General features: G+C 30.8%; 1 protein-coding gene across 1 annotated transcript in view; it reads right to left on the reverse strand.

Moving 5' to 3' along the window:
• LOC111044100 overlaps nucleotides 1-23,314 on the reverse strand; it is a 37,327-nt gene extending 14,013 nt beyond the window's left edge. Inside the window, exons 1-7 of the mRNA XM_039420387.1 lie at nucleotides 22,783-23,314; nucleotides 19,908-20,147; nucleotides 15,060-15,211; nucleotides 11,132-11,383; nucleotides 6,346-6,492; nucleotides 2,571-2,701; nucleotides 1,360-1,432 (exon numbers count right to left, since the gene is read on the reverse strand). Coding sequence (XP_039276321.1) covers nucleotides 1,360-1,432; nucleotides 2,571-2,701; nucleotides 6,346-6,481 — 340 coding nt within the window. The 5' untranslated portion in view covers nucleotides 6,482-6,492; nucleotides 11,132-11,383; nucleotides 15,060-15,211; nucleotides 19,908-20,147; nucleotides 22,783-23,314. The remainder of the gene's footprint in view (nucleotides 1-1,359; nucleotides 1,433-2,570; nucleotides 2,702-6,345; nucleotides 6,493-11,131; nucleotides 11,384-15,059; nucleotides 15,212-19,907; nucleotides 20,148-22,782) is intronic.
• Between the last annotated feature and the right edge of the window lie 301 nt (nucleotides 23,315-23,615).

Consider the following 23,615-nt stretch of genomic DNA (forward strand, 5'->3'; position numbering starts at 1 on the left):
ATATCTGTTCTATTTTTGTTTTGAAGCATCTAAATTTGAAAATTTACTTTGTGAACATATTAGTTGTCTGAAAATTTTGCGAAGTGAAGAGCTACAAGACTTAACCTATTTCGGACTATGTGTAACCATATCTAAATTGGGAGAGGATTAGCACAGGTTACCTTATTTTTCCTCTCCCTGTCATTTATATGATGTATATTTATTATATCAATCAATAAAGAATGAATAAAGAATGAATAAAGAATGATTCCAGTATTAACAGTTATACAGTTATTTGTTAAGAATATAATACTATATATAATTAAAAATATAAATCAATTCACACCACAAATTAGAACTTACGATTTCCGTAAACAGAGTAATTTCCAAATCAATAGAACAGACATGACTGTATGCCGGAGACAATTTCCTTACATTAGTAACAGACTGATCACCTCATACCAGATAACTTAATAGCAAAAACTAGTATTAAAAAGATAGCAGAATGGATAAAGTCTGTGAATATCTCGCAATTCATTCACACATAATGCACTAGTAAATTCCACCTTCACTTAATTATCCTATATTTCTTTTATTGCAGTTTCCTTTTATTTTTATTCCAAACCTCAAATAAATTTTCTCGGATTCATTCTCTGTCTTCTACTCTGAGATTTTCAATTTATTCTTCTGACCACAAATATAATAATATTGTAATATTTATCTTCTAAGCCACATAATGGAATTCATCATTCAGTAATTAGGCTACTTATATATTTTAGTGCTTCAAATTACACTTTTGAATTTACTTTTCCTTTTCATTTATACTATGTTTTATTATATTTCCCTTCATATGTATATTCATTCTTGTTTCATCTATTCATTTCTTCATTGAAATTTTTTATATTGAAAATTAATATCGATACTCGCTGCCAGCACTCAAACTTGGGTTTTGCAGGCAGCACCTAACATGTTATTTTGTTTTGACAAAGTTGTTTTTCGTGTATATTTAAATATTGATCAATATGTTTTTCTTCAACTTTGTATTGAGGATTATTATTTTTGTTGTATTATTTTTGTTGTGGCGAAATAAATTTGATTTGATTTGAAAAAAAATTATGTTATTATGACGTTAGGTGTTATCTTATCTTTATTTTTCATTTGAGTGTTTTCTTCAATTACGTTTAAAAAAAATCGAATGGCGTTTTATTAAGTAGCCCCTGACGGGATATTCCATACTTTAAAGAGAATTATCCATATTGAAATTCAAGTATCTTGAAAGACTTGGTGGAATTCCAAGGTAGAGATTCAATGATAATAGAAGAGCTTATGATGAAAACCCTGGGAAAGTTAGTTTAAAAAATATTAATTAAAAAGTGTAACCTTGAGACGCCGTTGATGTAACACGATTTTCAAGTCTCTCTGCGATTCCTTTGATACAAAATTTGATTTCTGGCTGTAAAAGACAAATAGAGGAAAATTATTCTATATATAAAAACATTAATAATGAAACATTGGGCTGTATGAATGATTGATTATCTACACCGAAGGGAAATAGGAAAAAGAAAAACTGAATGCATGGCAATGAAGTGATTATAGTATTCAAGTTGCAGTATATTATGCGTTTTTCTGTGAAATGAAACCAAATTCTATAGTGAGGTCCACGTTATAATGGCAGTGTTTGATTGACAATCGTATTGCTATCCTTGCCTCTCATTCAACAAAGCGGATAGAAGTATTTCTCTCTCGCTTTGCTCTGTTGCGTGATCGTCTTTTAACAATGTAGACTTGATAATTAATTAACAAAATATTTCATCTTTATATGAGAATACATTATGAAATTATGGAAAAATATATAATTTCTTGTTTAATAAAATATAATTGATTATTTTTAAACGAGAATGGACAGTTGATATTACATCAATAAGCCTGTATCAGATACCGTCTATAGAAGGCATTGACAAGACAGAGGACTTCTTTATCGCTTCGCTCTGTTGCCAGATCGTCTTTTAACAATGTAGAATTGATAATCAATTGACAAAATATTTCATCTTTATATGAAAATACACATTATGAAATTATTCAAAAATGTATCATTTCTTGCTTGGTAAATTATAATTTATTATTTTTAAACGAGAATGAACAGTTAATATCACATCAATAAGCCTGTATCAGATACTGTCTATAGAAGGCATTGACAAGACAGAGGATCGGCAACGTTGTTCTATCTTTTTCCTCTGTCATTATAACGTGGACCTAAGTAGTATACACAGTAGTAGGTACCAACAAAACAATCAGGGATCTATATCAAGATAAAAAGAAATTTTAGCATATCGTAGGTCTTCAAATAAAATAATTTCTGAATCTAAATCTCCATCAATATGACAAATATTTATTTTATTTGTTATAATCAATAATTATTCTAGCAGCAATGTTACTTTCTTATTGATAAACTATAAATATATAGCTACATTTAGCATCAACTTGCTAATGCAATAAGTAAGTAAGTTCCCTTATTGTTTTTCGTTTTCTTTGTTTGTAATGTTTTCTTGGAAAATAAAGTTCATTTCATTTCATTATTTTATCTCACTTACCATATTTACGTTGGAGTCCAGAACTTTCTCCTCTTTCTTTGTACTGTAGAATTTTTTCACCTCTAAAAGTTTTGATTTGACAGCACTTTCAACCTCGTCTCTTTTCTTCTTTTTCAATTTCTCCAGAAACTCTGAAATAATTCTTGATCATTGAGGTTCGAAAAAATATTGTCACCTGGTCAAAATTATGGGACATATATATGAATCATACATTTATCTCATATTGATCAGGATTTTAGAGTTTTAAATTAAAAAAGTTCAATGAACAGTGTTTTTGTCTTTGAACAATCTTTGTCATCGACAGAAAGATTGTTTATTTCATTTGTTGTCAAAATTAACGTAGCTCCTCTTTTGTTTCTAATAACAAACGTGCCGCTTGTGCGACAGATAAAAATATGTACTTGAAATGGCTTCATGTTTGGCATTGACCGAAAATTTAATTTTTGTCAGTGTGAGCTCGTTCGATAGGACTGAAAGTTAAGTCCGGCTGATCCAGTGAAAAAGGCTAGATTTCGGTTCGTTTAATAATACAGTTATTCTGTCACAGATCGGGCAGTATAAAAATAATTGTATTGTTAAGGGAGACGGGTTCTGAGCCTATTCATTGGTTCAGTTAATATTTGTTCTTTTAAAATACTAAAGTCACGATTTAAACCAGTGGATGCAAAGTGGGAAGCCATTTCAAAAAGGTACCTAGGTGACTACTGAATCATTTGTTTTTAAATTTTCATAACCACAAACATTGAATCATCATTAGCAGCAAGCGAGTGTTTTCCCCATTAATTCATATCAATCATGTTTTATTATAATTATTAGTATAAATTATAGTATTTTATTATTAGTATTTTAATAGTTATTTTATTATTATAGTATAAAATACATTATTTGTAATTTTTAGTAAAAAGTATTACCAAAAGTCATGTGCACAAAGTGTGTTTGAAATGGATACCTTTGAAGCTACATTACAGGCTATAATCATAAATCATATTTATTTATAATTTATTTCATTGATATGTAGCCTACATTGAGTGAAATAAGATTCAGAAGCAATGCTCATCGTTATATTATTTGAATCTATTTTATATAATATAGTATTCAATCATGTAAAACACGTCATATCACCTTTCCAACATGGTTTCATGCCCCGAAGGTCTACTGTAAGTAATCTGTTAACATTTACTCAATTTGTCTCTTCTAAATTAGATAGTCAGGATCGGGTAGACGTGATTTATCTCGATTTCAGTAAAGCTTTTGACTCAGTTAATTTGAAGTTTTATTGGAAAAGTTAGTTACTTATGGGTTTTCAACTGATTTGATCAAATTTTTCCGCAGCTACCTATTTGATAGATTTTCACACATACATTTCAATAGCTACAAATCTGCTGACTATGCAAATACATCAGGTGTCCCTCAGGGATCGAATCTTGGGCCTCTTTTGTTTTTACTCTTAATAAACGATCTTCCCGATTGCATTATTGCATCCAGGATCCTAGTGTTTGCAGATGATGTAAAATTGTATAAATTAATAAGGAGTGTTGACGATTGTGCTCAGTTACAACAGGATCTTGATAGAGTCCATCTATGGTGTCATAGAAATAAACTAAAATTAAATATCTCAAAAACCAAGTTTATGGTTTACACGAGACAGAGGAATTATGATCGTTACGCTTACTCATTAGCAGGCATCAATCTAGAGTATGTCAATAGCATTCGAGATCTTGGAGTGTTGATGGACTCGACTCTTGATTTTAAAGACCATTTAATCACGTTCTTAGCAGTGCTAATAGGCTACTTGGTTCTAAATTTAATAATTCAAACTGCGACTAAAATCTGTTTAGTTGATGAAGAAATGATTTCCAAACAATCGTTCAGTTGTTTCGGGTTGCGATGTAGGCATAATATTATGATACTGATAGGCATAAAGGCACGAATAATCAGAATGGTATAAGAATATTTTTTGAAATCAATAATGGAAAAATGAAGACATCCTTCACTAGACAGAGTTGAAACTATCTATTAAGTATAGCCCTCTCTACAACTCAACCTTTATTCATAACTAGCAGATAACCCGTGCTCTACTTACAAGGGTCTAATTTAAAACTTGACAAACTGAAAACTTGACCTACTGAAATCTTGAAGAATTTGAAATAGGCTAATAACCATCCTCGGTAAATTGAGAATCTATATGAAAATTTCAAGTTAATCAGTTGAGGAGTTCAGACGTGATGATGCGTCATTCGTGAATTTCCTATACCCTACATGTATAAGCTCATTCTTTCCTTTATTATATAGAAGATAATGAATTTATTGAATCACAATACATATATCAAGTACCCTTTCATTTCAACACATCACTACTATAGTTTAAAATCTTCAAGAGCCATTTTTTGTGTAAATAACTTTTAATAACTCTATTTTTTCAATAATTTCAGTAGCCCTAGAAATAGAAGTGAAGGAAGAATTGATAGGTATTAAGAATCTTTCAATACTATATATCCGTATTGATGTGGAGTTCAACAAGATCATTCTGAGATTTATGATTTAGGGTAAACCAGCCCACGTTGGGACACCAAAATTCAAACAGCTATAACTCGGACAAAAATAAAAAAATCTACATTTTTTTAATTTTATATTTATTGTATTTGCTTACACTTTCATCCTTGAGGATGGCAACTGCATTGATCGTCAATTGATTTTTATATTGCAAAAAAAAATATTTTTTTGGGAGTGTCCCAACCTGGGCTTAAGATCGGCCCACGATGGGACATCCCCTGCCTAGGTTGGGATATTGAATTAAAAATAAGCAATTCATTATTTTTCTTAATTTATAACATTTTATTATAATTATTGATAGTATAAATACATTATTTGAAATTTTTTTAGTAAAAAGTATTACCAAAAGTCATGTGCACAAAGTGTGTTTGAAATGGCTACCTTTGAAGCTACATTACAGGCTATAATCATAAATCATATTTATTTATAATTCATTTCATTGATATGTAGCCTACATTGAGTGAAATAAGATTCAGAAGCAATGCTCATCGTTATATTATGAGCATATATCATGATTGCAGTGTCTCAATGTGGGCTGTCCCACGGTGGGCAGATGGTCATGGCTTAGTTTTAGACAGATTAAGTGGATTAAAAATAAGAGTACAATAATGTTCTATATGTCAAAATATTCATAAAATAATACAGAATGCATATTAGCTGTGAGACTCACCTTAAATGTTAAATGTTTAAAGTAAAAATTAAAATTCCTCTTCTCAAAAAAAACTTTGAGGTTACAAAAACATGTTTTTAATTTTTTCTTAATAACTACTGGTGCTACATCTGAAAGTATTATGTCTGTAATTAAGGCTATAAACAGCTGATAAAACATCGCAGTTGTTGCCAACCTAACACTCACTAATTTTCCACAACTTGAAGTGTCCCAACGTGGGATTGTCCCAACGTGGGCTGGTTTACCCTACATTTATTTTTGATGTTATTTGTAAAGTAAATAATGTTTTATTTACCAAGTGTTCAGATTAGGTACTGCACGTTTAGTATGTTTATAACTTCCTGTCGAGATCGAATTTGAATATGCACTGTAATATAATTTGTTTTCAATTAAAAAATTGCAAAAGATAAAGGAAATAAACAATTTGGTAGCATATAGTTCGCTCCCAATAGATCATCCCAATTAAAAACTGATATTTCTTATAAAATTGATAATTGAAATTTTATGTAGCCCTAATTACATTGAATGATCAACCACCATGAAGATACTCACCTTCTCTCCTATTGGTCAAATTCTGAACCCTCTTCATTCGATTCTGTGCTTTGAGCATCAGCTCTTTGTTTCGCATATCTGCAATATCTTTCTCTTTTCCAGCCTGAGTATTTGAGAATGCACTTTCAGATTCCATCGCTTCTCAACCTTAAAACATTACTAAAAATTAACATAGGTACTGAAACTATTAAAATGTAGGTGGCTCACACCTTGAAACTATATTAAAACATACAATACAAAACTATCAAGTACCCTTTATATCATTTCAACACAAGTAATTTAAACTCTTCAAGAGCCAGTGCCTTCACGAGTGCCATTTGAAAAATTCGTGTTGAAATGAATGAGAGTAGTGAATGAATGAATGAATAGTAATGAATGAATCAAATAGTGTATTTTTATTTTATTGTGTATTTTAAGTATTGTGTGTTTAATAATCAGTACCTATAGTGAGGTCCACGTTATAATGGCAGTGTGTGATTCGCAATGGTGTTGCTATCCTTGTCTATCGTTCAACAAAGCAGATGGCACTATCACTTTCACGCATTGCGATGTTGCTACATCGTTTATCAACAATGTAGAAATTCAACTAATTGACAAAATATTCAATCTGAATCATGGAAATTTATTATCACATCTTCAGAGAAAATATTTTATTGACAAATAAAATATGATCAACTATTTTCAACAATAATGAACAGTGTTAAGTTCATAAGATATACCAGTATCAGCTGTTTGGGTGGCGAGGCTGAGTGAGATCTGGCAACCCCTTTCTCCCATCTTCATACACTGCCATTATAACATGGACCCCACTATAGCCCTAAAAAGTAGAATATTAAGCATATTATTCATTCATGCTCCAATGAGGGTTCAAGGCTTTCAATTCTGTTAAAAATATACTAGTATAGTATAAGGGTACACCACATTTTTCTCTTTTTTATATTTCCTAATAAGCATCAAGGATCAAACTGACGGTCCACACATTTTTTTTTCTTCTAATAAAGTATTCTACTAATTGGCCTGTGAGTATGAAATACTATGGTAATTGTGTACGGTACCAATTTTCCCCAATACCAATAACTGTTTGCACACTGATTGACTTATTATGAACGCCTACTGTACTTGAATGTACGATGTTTTATTACAGTACCGTACTGTTGAAATATACATTATAATCAGAGTGATAAATTCAAATCTACACATCCCAAGTACCGTATATTTATACAGGACCTAATTAGATTTATCTGATTTTTATTAAATCAAATCAAATTTATTTTAAAATGTATGAATCCAGGACTACTCTCTTGTATTTATAAAATAGAATTATAGTACCCTTTAATATTAATAAATATTAAAATATTACAATTTGTATTCTTGTTATTTAATATTTTATTAATTTTAAAGGGTACTATAATTCTATTTTACAAATTTATTTTATTTCCAATACTTACAGAAAAACACTTACATAAATGTGTGGGACAGCAACAAATAAATGAAAAGAGAACAACAAAATATAAAGCATAATGAGTAATCAATAATCAATAGCCGCTGACACAATAATCAATGAATACAAATAAATGAAGAGAATAAAAGAAAAACATTCTGAGGCTCAGCCTGTGGGGGATGACGTATCAGTTTTGTATATTTATTTTTCTATTAATTCAATCCAATTTATTGTTTTATCCAGTCTTAGCATATACTTTTACAAAAGAAGAATACTTTCCTTGAATCTGAATCTACAATGCTATGAGGATTGAAAAACATGACTGTAAAGTGATCATAGGAATAAATAATAATTTATTAATTTTTATTATATAATTGATTAATTCTAATATCGAGGACCGAGCTTCCTCTGGAGTACAAAAGCATAAACAATGTATTACGAAAGAAGAAATTATAATAACATTCACACAGAAATGTTCTATCTAATCACAGTAAATTGAGATTAATTCCCAAAGGGAAGGGAAAAATTTCCCTCACAAAGGTCCAGTTGCACAAGATTTTAATCCTAATTAACTTCACGTGAACCAAATCAGAGAAGACCATTTCAAAAAGATGGATCTACTGGAATTAATCAGGATTGAAAATAACGCCGTTTTTTTGCAACCGGCACTAAGTACCTGATTGAATGATTACAAAAGTTCAACAGCTGAGTCATAATTTTGACACAGTCCCACACAAATGAACTCGCTTTTTTTTCCTTTTTTTTTAAGATTACGTCCTAAAGACTCCAGTCATGGAGTATAAGACAAGTCATGTTATTACATAATAATTCTAACACTAAGTAGTTCAACCTAGTTTAGGTTTGAAAGGAATTCTTGTACACTATAAAAAGCTCTATCAACTAAATATTTTTTAATTTGTTTTTTGAAAATCTTCAAATCATCATTACTTTTCAAGATTTGAGGTAGCTTGTTATAAAATTTCCTACCAATATAATCTGGTTTTTGTTCAAATAACCTACTATTGTGACGCATTATATGATAATCTGCTCTGTTTCGCGTATTATACTCATGAACATCTGAATTCTGGATCACACCACTCGTTTTCACATGCATTACAACTTCATATACATACAAAGATGGCACAGTTAATAGACCAAGCTTTTTAAATAAAGGCTACAAGAGTCTAACCTATTCACTTTCTCTATACATCTGAGTGCCTTCTTTGAATCTTAAACACCCTGTCCATATTTTGTTGAGATGAATTACCCCATACTAAAATAGCATACCTTATATGAGAAAGTATAAGTCCATGGTAAGCAGTTAACAGTAGTTTTTTATCATTCAGCCTAGCAAGCTGCCGCAGGACAAATACCCCAGATGATATCTTATTACATATCCTCTCAATGTAAGGATGCCATGTTAATTTCCTGTCCAATAAAATTCCCAAGAATGCCACTTTCTCTTCTTGGTCTAATTCATTTTCCTCTACAAACACATTTATTCTCTATCCTCTACTGAATTATATTTACTTTTGAATTGTAGGAATTGACATTTCTTACTATTTATTGTTAATTGCCTTTGCTTCAAGAATTGGACAATTGACTGTACTCCAGTAAAAGCATTTATTTCTAGACTATCTAATAAATAATTGTTAAAGATAAGCGATGTGTCATCAGCAAACAACAGAGCTCTGTGATCTTTTAACTCTTTTGGTAATTGGTTCACATACAACAGAAACAGTAAGGGACCCAGAATTGAGCCTTGAGGTACTCCAGCCTGGACCTCCAGTTTTTGAGATTTAATTTTTACTATTTCATTCCCATCCACCTTGGTAAGCTCAACACACTGGTTTCTACCTATGAGATACGGTATGATTCAAACCATTTTAGTTCTATACCATTCACACCTACAGTTTTTAGTATTTCCAATAATATTCTATGGTTCACACAATCAAAAGCTTTGGATAAATCAAGAAATATTGCGGCTGCCTTCTCACCTGAATCTATTATATCTATTAGTCTTTCAACAAGGGATACTATTGCAGTCTTAGTAGATTTCCCTTTCTGGAACCCATGCTGTTCATCACATATGAAATTAATTTCTTCCAGGTGCATCAATAGCCTATTTAAAACTACTCTTTCAAAAATTTCACTTATTACATTTAGAATACTAATGGGTCTATAATTTTCAACTCTTTCAGAATCACCGCTCTTGAAAATTGGCAAAATTTTTCCTTGTTTCAGATCATCAGGGAAAATACCCTGCTCTAGTGAAGTATTAAGGAGATGCAATAAAGGGTCCAGTAATTCATTTTCACATTCTTTTAAAATTTTGCTTGAGACCCCATCCAATCCTACTGTTTTTTTGTTATTCAAATTTTTTATTATTCTTGACAATCATCTCTTGATAATGGATGAAATTTAAATACCTTTTCAATTGGCTCAGCATTTAATGTAGTTGTATTATAAGTATTAGTGTTAGTGACTTTTGGAGATTATATGCAACTGTTGATAATATTATTGAAAAAGTTACAAATGTCTATACTATCATCCATAAATTTCCATGTTCATCGATTATCCTAGGGACATTAGTAACTGTATCTTTTTGAGCTGCTCTCCTATTTCTATTAATTACCTCCCAAACAGCAGAGTTAAAATTGGTACTAGTTGTTAATATTTCAGCTGTTTTCTTACACTTAGCTTTCCTCACTTCTTTTGCATAGTTTTTCTTTAGACATTTGTATTTGACTTCACTCGGAACATCCTCACTAATTTAAATTCCTCATAAGCTTCCCTAACAATATTTCTTTGAGTAAGAATATCTTCAGTTATCCATTCATCTACTTTGTTTAATTTACTTTTTACTTTGACTTTTTTTATTGGACAGCATACACTAATGTGAAATCTTAGAGTATCAATGAATTGCTTATATTTGTAATTTAGGTTACAACTGTTATAAACACTACTCCAATTTTCTTGAAGCAGTTCCTGCTTCGCTCACTCACTTCCATCACCAACAGACGACAAAATAATCATTATCAGCTGTTTTTCCAAGAATGATTAATAATTATCCTTTTAATGTCCTTCAGCGAGTTTTCCAAGGGAAGAAACCTAGTGCAAATGAATATTTATATTATAAACCTACAATGTTCTGAATTTCGTGAGAATCGTTAGAGCCGTTTTCGAGATCCGGTGAAATACAAACATATAAACATCTAAACATCCAAACATCTGAACATCTAAACATATAAACATAAAAACAGAAGTTGCTCGTTTAATAGTATAGGATATAATTAATTCAGATTTTTCCAACAACAAATTATTTTTCAGTTTTAGAAATCTTACCTTATTCTTTCTTTTGATCCTTTTCTCTTCAGCTTTCATCTCTTCTCTTAATTTTGCTCTTTTTTTGCCTCCCTTCTCTGCAAAATAACATTCAATTTCCTTTTACGTTCAATAACTGTGGCAGCATCCACTCTGCTCTGCAGCCAATTTTTGAAATCCTCATGCCGCTTCTCAGCCTCTAAGGACGCCAGATGTTGTGCATTCCGTTTTTGCTCCATGACAAAATCAACATGATCTAATCGAGCTTTACACCTGTGAAAAATTATCATTTCTGATTCAGGCTATAGTGAGGTCCACGTTATGATGGCAGGATATTTGATTAACATTGGTGTTGCTATCCTTGTCTATCATTCGACAAAGCAGAAAGCACTATCCTTTTCTACCTCCGCAACGTTGCCAGATCATTTTTAAAAATGAAGAGATATAATGAATCAACAAAATTTGTAATCTCAATTATGAAATTTTTTAATCAAATAATTAAAATGTATTGTTTGACGAATAAAATAGAATAAGTCATTTTAAACAAGAATGAACTGTTGATATTTCATGAGATATATCGATCAGTATCAGCTATTTTTTTAGAAGGCTGTGGCATGGCAGAGAATCGGCAACGCTGTCCTATCCCCCATTATAAATAACATAGACCTCACTTTAGTATGACATAGGCACACAGTCAATCACTGATTCATGTCAATCGATGATTCTCAATTTCACTAGTAGTTCTGTGAACAGTAGACCTCACACAGTTTTCTCATCCACAAGTATCTGATGTCACATGTTTGAAATGTTAACAAAATCAGTTCACGGTTGAATTTGTCTTCCATGTGATATAATTCATCCAGCTCCGTGATAATCTTTCCATCTGATGAAAATTAATTTTTTACTATCAAAAATATTAAAATTTTTTCAGCATTATTTAGTTCATTTGATTATTATTAATCACCTATCAAATTAGTTTTTTTTTCAAATGTGAGAATATTGATACTGATGGGCACGCATAATAAATAATACCATGACTGCAAAACAAAATATTGAAACCAAAGACCTTTAAAATGCATAACTCTTTAAGGTCTTTGATTGAAACTATAGATCTTATAGACCTTAAATAAATAGACACGGCTTCTCCAGAACATCTGTGTAATCCACTTGTCAGCTGATTGATTATGAATAATTCCATAGTCTGATTAATCCTATCTTCAGAGTAGATGATATATATTATTATAGTGATATTAGAGTTTGGAGGAATTCCTTTTAATTTCATATATTATCCTTAAAATGCGAAATTTCAAAAAACCTTGTGTATACATCGACGCGCAGTTGAAAAAAGAATATTCCTTTTCAAATCTCATAGAATTCTATTAACGCGTTTGGCCGTGATCGCGTTACATACAGAGAGGCAGACAAATCTGAACTAAAACATAGACTTCACTACATTCCGTCAATTATGAATGTATATTTAGGTGAAATGAAAAATCGAATAAAAAATTAGATAAAATAAATGTTGAACTGACAGTATCTTCTTGTTTTACCTTATATTAATATGGAGGAATTCCACAACATATACGGTATTTGTCTAGTGTAAATTTGATGGATACATAACTTTTTAACTATAGAAGAAAATGGTTGCACAAATTCAATTTGAGAACCTTATAAAAGGAATCCTCCATCCTTATCAGCTTAAAACATAATAAGACAACAAAATAATTTACAAAAATGTCACAGAAGATGAGCAAAAAGCGATGAAAAGTTTCCGAATTCTGGAGAAATCCAATCAATGAAATATGTTGAATAGTAATTGATATTGTGGAATTTCTCCATGTAATTGAGAAACACAGTTTTATTTTTCTCATATTTACGTTGGTTTCAACACGACACTGCAGTCTGTGTGAAAATCTAATGTGGACGTGACAAAAATAAAATTATGTTTTCTAAATTCAATCGAAACCATCTAGCTTCACACAATGGGAAATGATTGGAGAAAAATATATCTTATTATTAAACGAAAATCCAAATTGAATGCTTTAATTCACCCCGAAGACTTCTGCTACTGCAAATATTGACAACAGGGTAAACAGCTAGATGGAAATTCGATGAGTGCTACTATTCAAAAATTCCCAGGCTGACAAATAATTTTATTATATAAAATATTTATTATAAGCGCTATAGTAGCGCTAGTAGCTCGCGCTCATCGAATTTCCATCTAGCTGTTCACCCTGTTGTCAATATTTGCAGTAGCTGAAATCTTCGGGGCGACTTACACCATTTTAATTTGGATTTTAGTTTAATAATAATTATTAATTCATTTGCATTTGAATAATTACAATATCTCAGTAATTTCCAAAAATATATCAGTCAGAATCTAAGTGAGCGAATATAGTAAGATAATACAATGAACACTTTCATTTGGGTGCTATGCATATAAATTGTTGAAAGTTTTGGCAGAAGAAGATAATCACCCAATAACAGATGGTATTCAAATTGTTCCATTGATCAAGAAATTTTCATTATTTTTTTGAGCTTGTCTGAGGATTCATTCTTCGACTCTAATCCAGGCTAATTCATTATGAAAGGAACATCTACATCACAGTTGTCAACAAAATGTTGTTCACAAGAGTAGTCTTTTCAAAAAAAGTTGTCAATTTAGATGACAAGTTAGATGTTGCTGTGCTTTTCAAGAAATTGGCAACAAATTCCCCAAACTTAAATTAAATAAAAACACACATATGTTGTCAAATTCTACATAGTTTTATTCGGTACACAACCATGGTTTCGTGACCACACCGGTTGACTTGAAAATGTGACCGGTGCGGTTACAAAACCATGGTCGTGTACCGAATAAAACTGTGTAGATTTTGACAACATATGTGTGTTTTTATTCAATTATGGAACGGTTCCACAATATTGACAATGATTTAGTCGAATTTTTCCCAAATTTGTTGAAATCTCAATTGACAACTTTGGTTTCATATTTGAAAATGATTTGCAACTAATAAATTGTTACAGACATGTAGATTCTCGCAGATCCTAATACAGGGCTTTAGAGCCACAGTCACAGATTCCAAGATCCTGGATTCTATATTATGTTTACTTCTACCTCTGCTCAGCGTCTTTACTCTGTCAGCCAAAACTGTCTGATCAGTAGTTCTTAAAGTTTAAAATTGAAGTTCTCTTCTTAAAAAAAAAACTTTTATGTTTGGGGGTTTGTCAAATGAAAATGATTCACAATTAATGAATTGTTACTGACATGTAGATTCTCGCAGATCCTAATACAGGGCTTTAGAGCCACAGTCACAGATTCCAAGATCCTGGATTCTATATTAAGTTTACTTCTACCTCTGCTCAGCGTCTTTACTCTGTGAGCCAAAACTGTCTGATCAGTAGTTTTTAAAGTTTAAAATTGAAGTTCTCTTCTTAAAAAAGAAACTTTTATGTTTGGGGGTTTGTCAAACATTCTGGTTTATGAAAATATGCTGCACGATAATAATTTAAACTATTAATCTTTGAAATTGATGTTGCTTTCCATGACGACGAAACACTATATAATAACTTTGTTGTAGTTCATACACTGTGTTACTTGTAAATATTAAAAAAAAAAACACTTTACTTTTTTGGAGTATTGAGGAATGCATTTCACTCCTGAGGAGGATCCTCATGAAGGCTGATCAAGCGGCCTTCATGAGGCTGATGAAGCTCCTCTTCAGGAGTGAAATGCATTCCTCAATACTCCAAGAAAAGTAAGAAGTGTTTTTTCAAATATTCACAAACACAGTGTCTCAAACTGTGATCAAATGTCTCAAATTCACAAACACAGTTGTCTAAACTACAACAGAGTTATTAATCTTCGTTTCTAGAGTTTAAGACTATTTGTATGCAGTTGTTTTACGGGATAGTTATTCAATTCATTTCATTGAGATAAGTTAACTATTACTTCTCTTGCTTGGATTGAATTTCAGCCCTCTGCTTCGCCAAGACAGCTTTGGTTCTCTCATCTCGTATTGCTTTCTTTTCTTGGCGTTCCTCAAAGAAATTATTCATGATCATTATTCTTCTGAATGTAGTTGCCTCTGTTTCTTCTTGATACTGGAAATAAGATTGAGAAAATAGTTTCAAGTTTCAAGTTTTTATTGGGCCAGTTGAACATAGAAATTACATAAATATAGCCAAGTCACAATTCGCATTGAAGAAACATAACATGTTAAACTTGAGAATACATTTTTTTTTTTTAAATTTAAAAATCAATAATATGAGCCTACAAAAGTTCATAGTTCAACGTTCAATTTAAAATTAATGATAATAGAAAAAAATCAGAGCAACAAAATAATGTAGAAAGTGACGGTCATGAACCTTCATAATATTAGTCTATTACCTTTTTTTCATTAATCAAATAAATGCTACATTTTCCATTAAATATGGTGTCCTTCACTAACTTATATAGATAGGCTACTGTACAGCAAACAGTTGAAAATATATACTGTAGCATAAATTTGTTCTTGATTGTGTAAGATGTAGCTGAACTGTATAATGTTGGTACTGAAATATGATATCCTTTACTTATAGATACCATACAGCAAGCAGTTGAAAATATAGCATAAATTTGTTCTTGATTGATGTGTGAAATGTAGCTGAATTGTATAAAGTTGGTGCTGAAATATGATGTCCTCTACTTATATAGACACCATACAGCAAACAGTTAAAAATATAGCATAAATTTGTTCTTGATTGTGTGTGAAATGTAGCTGAATTGTATAAAGTTGGTGCTGAAATATGATGTCCTCTACTTATATAGACACCATACAGCAAACAGTTAAAGATATAGCATAAATTTGTTCTTTATTGTGTGTGAAATGTAGCTGAATTGTATAAAGTTTGTAACATATTTGAAATTGGGGTAGATATAAAAATCCCTAGCTGAAGTACTAATAGGTCTGAGTAAAGTAACTGGCTAATATCGCCAAAGAGATAACATAAAGATTAGATAGCATCAGCTTGTCCTGGCTAAACGGTACAATAGCCTAAAAGGAATTGAAATAATTTTTTGCTAATAAATATATTATATAAAATTGAAGATTGAGGTTAGGTATAAACATTCAGTGATCGGCGACCTAACAATCGACCGAGCCATGCAAAGTAGAATCTGACCAAACCCCTTGGCAGAGATCTATTGCGGCAAAACAGTATGCAATTTGGAAGAACTAAAGGTCACGTGGCTAACTATTAGGATTCATGAAATAAATAGTAATATATAGAAAATTAACTAGCATGTAGAGGCATACTTAAAAAACCTAATAAAAATAATTAAATGTATCCAGGAAATAGGAGGTTACCAAGCGCATGAATACTGAAACAATTTGCATGCACCAATCACATAATGGCAGTTGATAGGCGGCAATAGTATGCCAATTCAAAAATATTTATATACATTTCTATAAATGATCAGAATTATGTAAAATTGTTATATAGTCTATGTTATGGATATGGCCGAAGGCAAAGAAATTATTAAACATACAACATAAGTAATAATTTAATATTTTAGTACGGTCTATTTGAACCTTAAATGGCGGAGGACTAGGATATTCAAATTTTATGTAAATTTGAAAGTCGGAAGTAAGAATTGTAAAATTGAGAAAGGAGAACCATCACTCGCCTGCCAAATGCCACCATGAGAGGTCCCTAAATATTATAGAGCGTAATACCTTGCTATAACTTGTAAAAGCTAAAGTTAGTTTGAATTATTAAATTTCTTATGAGACTTTGTGATGCTCTTATAAAGCAGAAGTCATTTTCATTTAAATAATTTTTTGTAACCCCTTGGAAGAGACGATTCCGGCTACCATAGTCCAGGACCACCAGGAGTTGGATCGACGTCAGCGGCTCATAAGAAGATTTCGACACGTGAGTGAAAAAATTGAATTAGTGATGGGCGCCCTTAGTGCTTCGAATTTATCTAATAATCAAAGCTAGCTCGTCGAAAGGGTTTTCTTATAAATTAAGAATTTTAATAAAAAAAAAAATACTTGCGCAAGTAAATATAGTATTAAAGGTATTTTATTAGAGGAATAATGAGTCAGTACATTTCAGAAAATTCTAATAAATCAAAGAAGTATAAAATCTAGGCTATTAAAACATATGCATATGATCTTTAATTTTTGCAATATAATTTGCGATAGTTTGTTGTAGCTCTGATTCACTAGATGAATTGCTCTACTTATTCCATCAGGTGCCGAATCTTGCACCCTGAGATAAATATATATCATTACAAAGAAATCTACTAGATACTAGAGAATTTTATATATATTGGATTATTAGTTGCCAATTTATCAAGTTGATCTTAAGGAACCTATTTTTAATAGAATTGTCCAAGTCGACAAGTATTAGCAAGCTTATATCGCAGCTACATACAAAAGGATGCATATGATTAAAAGATAAAAGCACATGGTAACGTTTCGTGCTATGAATTTATAGTATAATGTTTAGCCTGTGATATTTTACTGATTTCAATTATTGTTCTATTTTTATATTATATATTTTTATCGCTCTTTATATATTTTGCCTTGATCTATTTTTTTGCAATATTTGTTAATATATGTATCAAATTGTTTATGGTGTGCAATTTATTTTAATTCCTCAACACTATAGGATAAGTACCATATATATATTTTTTTTTTTCAATGAATTATAAGAATTATAGGGGAAGCTCATACCTGGGCCTATAAAAATTTTTATGAGACTGTATCCTATTAAAAAAACACGACCTAAATTTTACAATTATATCAAATATTTCATGCTCTACCGACTGATGCCAAGCAGGAGGCTAATCGTTATTTAAATATAAAGAATAACGTGACAAGTTGGTGCTGAAATATGATGTCCTTTACTTATATAGATACCGTACAGCAAACAGTTAAAAATATAGCATAAATTTGTTCTTGATTATGTGTGAAATGTAGCTGAATTGTATAAAGTTGGTGCTGAAATATGATGTCCTTTACTTATATAGACACCATACAGCAAGCAGTTGAAAATATAGCATGAATTTGTTCTTGATTGTGTAAAATGTTGCTGAACTGTATAATGTTGGTGCTGAAATATGATGTCCTTTCCTTATATAGATACCGTACAGCATGCAGTTGAAAATATAGCATTTATTTGTTCTTGATTGTGTTAAATGTTGCTGAACTGTATAATGTTGGTACTGAAATATGATATCCTCTACTTATAGATACCATACAGCAAGCAGTTGAAAATATAGCATAAATTTGTTCTTGATTGATGTGTAAAATATAGCTGAACTGTATAATTCTGATACTCATAGCCAACATTTGTTGTTGAATTTGTATAGATATACCCAATGAAACACAAAATGAAAAATCTAGGAACATTTATTAAAAGCTTCTATTACTTTTTGCTATTAAAAAGAACGACTATAGCAGTCAGAGTTTTTTTACAATAAATGAATTAATCACTCGTTCAGGAAGATGGCGGTCCTGCCGAAAGATCTCGTTGTCACAGTGAGTGTTTAATTCAGACGACTGCTAGTCGTTCTTTTTAATAGCAAAAAGTGATTTAATAATGAGCAGTTCATGATGGAAACAACATTGAAGAAAACTTCTATTCACAAAATGATCCAGTATATGAATGAAATTTTCAAGTGAGTGGACGAAAATTAATAAAATTTTATTTCCTGATAAATCAGATTAGCCCTTACCAAAATAAGAATGAAACAGTTATGATACAAACTATATAAGTGAGTGTTGATAAATTTGAATAATTTATATGCCAAATAGGCTTTGAAAAAAGTATATCAGAGTAGAATGTTCTTAAAATATCAATGAGGCCCGGTTGCGCAAAAGCCTATTACATTTTAATCACGATCAAATGGCACAATATCCAATCATAGAAGAAGGTTTCTATGGAAAAAGCGTTTTCTGATTGGTTCTCGTGGCACTTAATCGCGGTTTAAATTTTACAGGTTTTCGTGCTACCGGCTCTAGGAGTAGATTGCATATAAGTCTATACCATACAATAATGAATTCATATGGGGGAATAAACATTAATTTTCTGACAACCACACCACAAAAACATTTTATTTTTATTTGTTCTATCAGGAGTAGTACACCCCACTTGAGTTTATGCCTAGGGTTGTCCACTTTTATTTCGCATTTTTATATATTTTTTAGTAATTTCGTATTATCTATTCATTGACAATCAAAAATCATAATTAAAATATATAATATGACTGGGAGAAGACAACAGGCATAGCCCAAAACTGTCGTCTGCTTCCAAAGTTTTACAAATAAAAGTTTCAAAAAGAATGAGGTTAAGATTCCACTTCAAAACTAATGACTAAACTGAAAATGTTAAATTTTGATATTTAAAAACTAATTGAAAACAAAAATATTTCATTTAAATCTCTACAAATTGGAAATTTTTGGGTAATTTTGCAAAATTTTGAGCCAGGAAAGAAACACAACTTATGTTTGTTAGTGACATAAATGCAAGTGATTGAATAGAAAGAAATAAAAATCCAAGTTACCTTTTTTTAAATTGTTCACTTGTTTTTAAGTGTTCACTTTTTTCAATTGTTCGACATGTTTCAACATAATTATGCCAATATCAAGTAAATGAATAAAAAATAATTATTTTGAAATGATATTTTTTATATTTTATAGTAGCCCAAACGAAAAAAGGTAATATGAAAGTGATTAATTTGTTAATCATTCGAATAGTGAGAAACTAATTTACTTGAAAAACTCTTCTACAAATATATGCATCTCACCTTTTCTTTTGAAAGTTTTTTGATTGCTTCTGCATGCAAACTGTGCAGGTATTTTCTATATTGATTGTATTCCTTCAAGGTGCAGATGACTCCATTTTCATCAGTGACTAAATGCTTTTTCCTCAGCAAACTGAGATTATGCTTCAAGAAATTCCTCATATGCGGATCATGGAGTGGATGGTAGGGTATTTCCATTTCATCGTCCAGTTTGAATTCAGCACCTTCTATGCTCTTGAAAAGCTACAAAAAATTGTTTATTTTTAGAATTGAATAATTCTCATTGTAGCCACTTCTTAGGTCATAAGGAGCATTACCTTTGTCACAAGCTACATCAAAATTTAATACAATATTCGATAGTACTTGATACTAACACAATTCAATATTTATTTATTTAATAATAATCATTACATTACATCAATTTTGGGAATAATCCCATTTGACAGGTAACTTAATAGTTTAATCTATAATATTGAAGGAAAGAATCGGCTTATACATAAACGGGATAGGAAATTCACGAATGACGCATCATCACGCGTGAACTACTTACTGGACGGATTAACATGAAATTTTGCATAAAAAAATTTACACAAGATTTTTGAGTTACTAAGGATGGTTGTAGGCCCATTTTAAATCCTTCAAGATTTTAATATGTCAAGTTTTTAGTTCTAGCGGAGCACGATTTGCCTGCTAGTTTAATATAAAATAATAATAGACAATAAAATAAGTTATCACCTATAACATATTTCTAGCCAACATATTTTATTTATTATTATTGAACGAAAATCCAAATAGTGCATTTTTGTCTAATTCATTAGCATTTGAATAACTGAAATATTCAGTAATTTTATTTCCATCTGTGAACATATTTTATAAAAATATATTTTATAGTCTTATTACAACTTTCATCATACATTTATGAGTAAAGATACAAATGTTAAAAAAACGTTTAAAACGTTGTAAACAAAGAGCTGAAGATGTGGCTGGTGAAGCCACTAAGCCAGGTTCTGTTTATATTATAGTATTATAATATAATAATAAAAGTGGTTGAAAATTTCAATTTGTGTTCTCATTTTCGTTTAAATAGAATTTAAATCTCCTTGGTAAGAGTTACTAAAGTAATTGAGAGACTGGGAGTGTGTTTCTATTATAAAAAACTCAGAAACACACTAATCTATAATAATTATAATAGAGGAAAGAATTTACTGGATTATATATGTACGGGATAGAAAACTCACGAATGACGCATCATCACGTCTGAACTACTCAACCGTTTAACTTGAAATTTTGCATACACATTCTCAAGCTGGGTTTCCACCAAGGTTATTAACAAAATGTTAATAACTTAATCCTCATAGATTCTATTAGATTGAATATAACTTATCATACACATGATGAACATATTATGTGTTTGTCAAGTTCCCTTTAATCTAATAGAATCTATAAAGATTAAGTTATTAAAATTTTATTACGGGTAACAAAAGTTACCGAGGATGGTTAAAAGCTCTTTTTAAATGCTTCAAAATTCTTGTACGTCAAGTTTTCAGTTTGTCAAGTTTTTTATTAGATCTTTGCAGAGCATGGGTTACCTGATAGTTAGAATAAAGTAACACTAAAAGGTCACTCTACACCAGAGTTGTCAACTGAGATTTCAACAAAGTTCTGCATTTTTACAAATTTCATAAGAAGCTCAGCAACATTCAAGTTGTTTTCTACAGAAAAAATTGTAGACAACTCTATAGTGAGTTCCACGTTATAATGGCAGTGGAGAAAGATAGGAGAAAATTGTTGCCGATCCTCTTTCTTGTCAATGCTTTCTATAGGCGGTAGCTGATTATTGATGTAATATCGATGTAATATTGATGTAATATTGATTATTGATGTAAGGTTTATTGATGTAATATTATCTGTTAATTCTCGTTCAAAATAATTGATTATATTTTCCTAAAAGTACCTTGGAAAGTAACCATTTCTGCACTGAATGCAGGCCGCCAAAATCACTTTTCCGCTCTAGTGCGCAAAGTATTACTTTGCATAGTCTTAATACTTTGCGTATTATCTTGCAGCCATCCCAATCAGCTGTTGACATTGTTGGCGTGCATTTTGAATGTGAATTTGTTCTAATTATTTTTTCCTGATTTTCAAATAAATAGAAATGAAAACTCATTTTTAATATTATTAATTATTCATTATTTCAAATAATATTTTTTTTTCATTCATAAATTGATTGGTTGAAAAATTATTTAGAAATTAAGATTTACAAAAAATTATTCAAATTTTTGGATTAATTTGAATAAATGATCGATTATTAATTTTTAATTGTATTATCAAGTTAAAAATTAATTAAAGTTGTTAATAATAACAAAATTATACAGACAAATATTTGATGGATTTCAGCCACCATTTTACCCATAATCAACCACTTTTCATATTCAATGGTAACTGTAGGAAAAATGTAATGTGAAATACGTGCGCAAAGTTCCTCTGCTGCACTCAAGAAACCATTCCGCCCTTGCCTAAGGTTTGTGCGTAAAAGTTTCTTTCGGTGCAGCAAACTGTCACTTTGCGCACTAGTTGCACAAATAACTATTTATTAAGCAAGAAATAATATTCTTTAATAATTTCATAATGGATCTCCATAATTGCAATGAAATATTTTCTTAATTGATTATTAATTCTACATTGTTAAAGGAGCAGCAGAGCAAAGTGAGCACTATTCTCTTTTTTATGATAGACAAGGAATGCAATACCATTGTTAATCAAGTACTGCCATTACAACGTGGACCTCAATGTAGTGTAAACGTGGTTTAAGAACAAAATCTCTTCTTTACCGTCCTAATAGTTATCAATGATAAATGAATAAATAGGTAATAATTACACTTTTCCCAGCTTTTCCTCTTGTTAGCGCAAAATCCTCATCTGGTGGCTCAATGAATACAAGTTTATCATCAATATCTCCAACGTTCCATGTCGGGAGCCCATTTGGTATTTCAGATCCGGAGGGTTTTCTTAATACTTTATATGCATCAGCCCAATTAGCTGATCTGACAACCAATGTCTCACTATTTTTGTCTCTGTCCTCCAAATATGCCTTTTTCTTTCTTTCAAGATCTATTAACCTTATTTTCGCCAGCTCCAGCTTTTTACTCTCTCTTCTGCTGAGCCTAATAGATTCTCTTAGTAATGAAGATGACATCTTGATTATATTTCTATATTAGATTTGTTGTTATCTATAAATTGATATTAAATTTCACATTAATTTCTTCTGATTCAAATATAAGTAGATAGCAATAGTTGATCTGACGGAAATATTTGAAGAATCTGTAAATATAAACATGAAAGTGGACTAGAAGGTTAAAACATCTATCAACCTTGAGTGGACAGAATTAATTTAATATCAATAAAATTTTAATTGCCATATGTTAGGTCATCTGAAATCTGAAAAAATCTGGTGTGGTGCACTCACAACTTTCCTTGCCTTTATGAAAATTTATCAACTGACATTAGTGTTCCCGCGCATCTCAAGTCTACTTTTCTAAGGTCTGAGCCAGCTGGTGACAGGAAAATAACGCTAGATATACACGAGATCTTCTATCTCTTCATAGTGAATGATCTAATAGAATCAACCGTTGCCAACAGTTTGCAATAATAATTGATTAATCTTATTTTCTCGAATTTCGAGCTTATTTTCAATTTTAGGTGAAAATGTTA

The sequence above is a fragment of the Nilaparvata lugens genome, chromosome 2, assembly GCF_014356525.2.
Source record: "Nilaparvata lugens isolate BPH chromosome 2, ASM1435652v1, whole genome shotgun sequence".
NCBI lineage: Eukaryota > Metazoa > Arthropoda > Insecta > Hemiptera > Delphacidae > Nilaparvata > Nilaparvata lugens.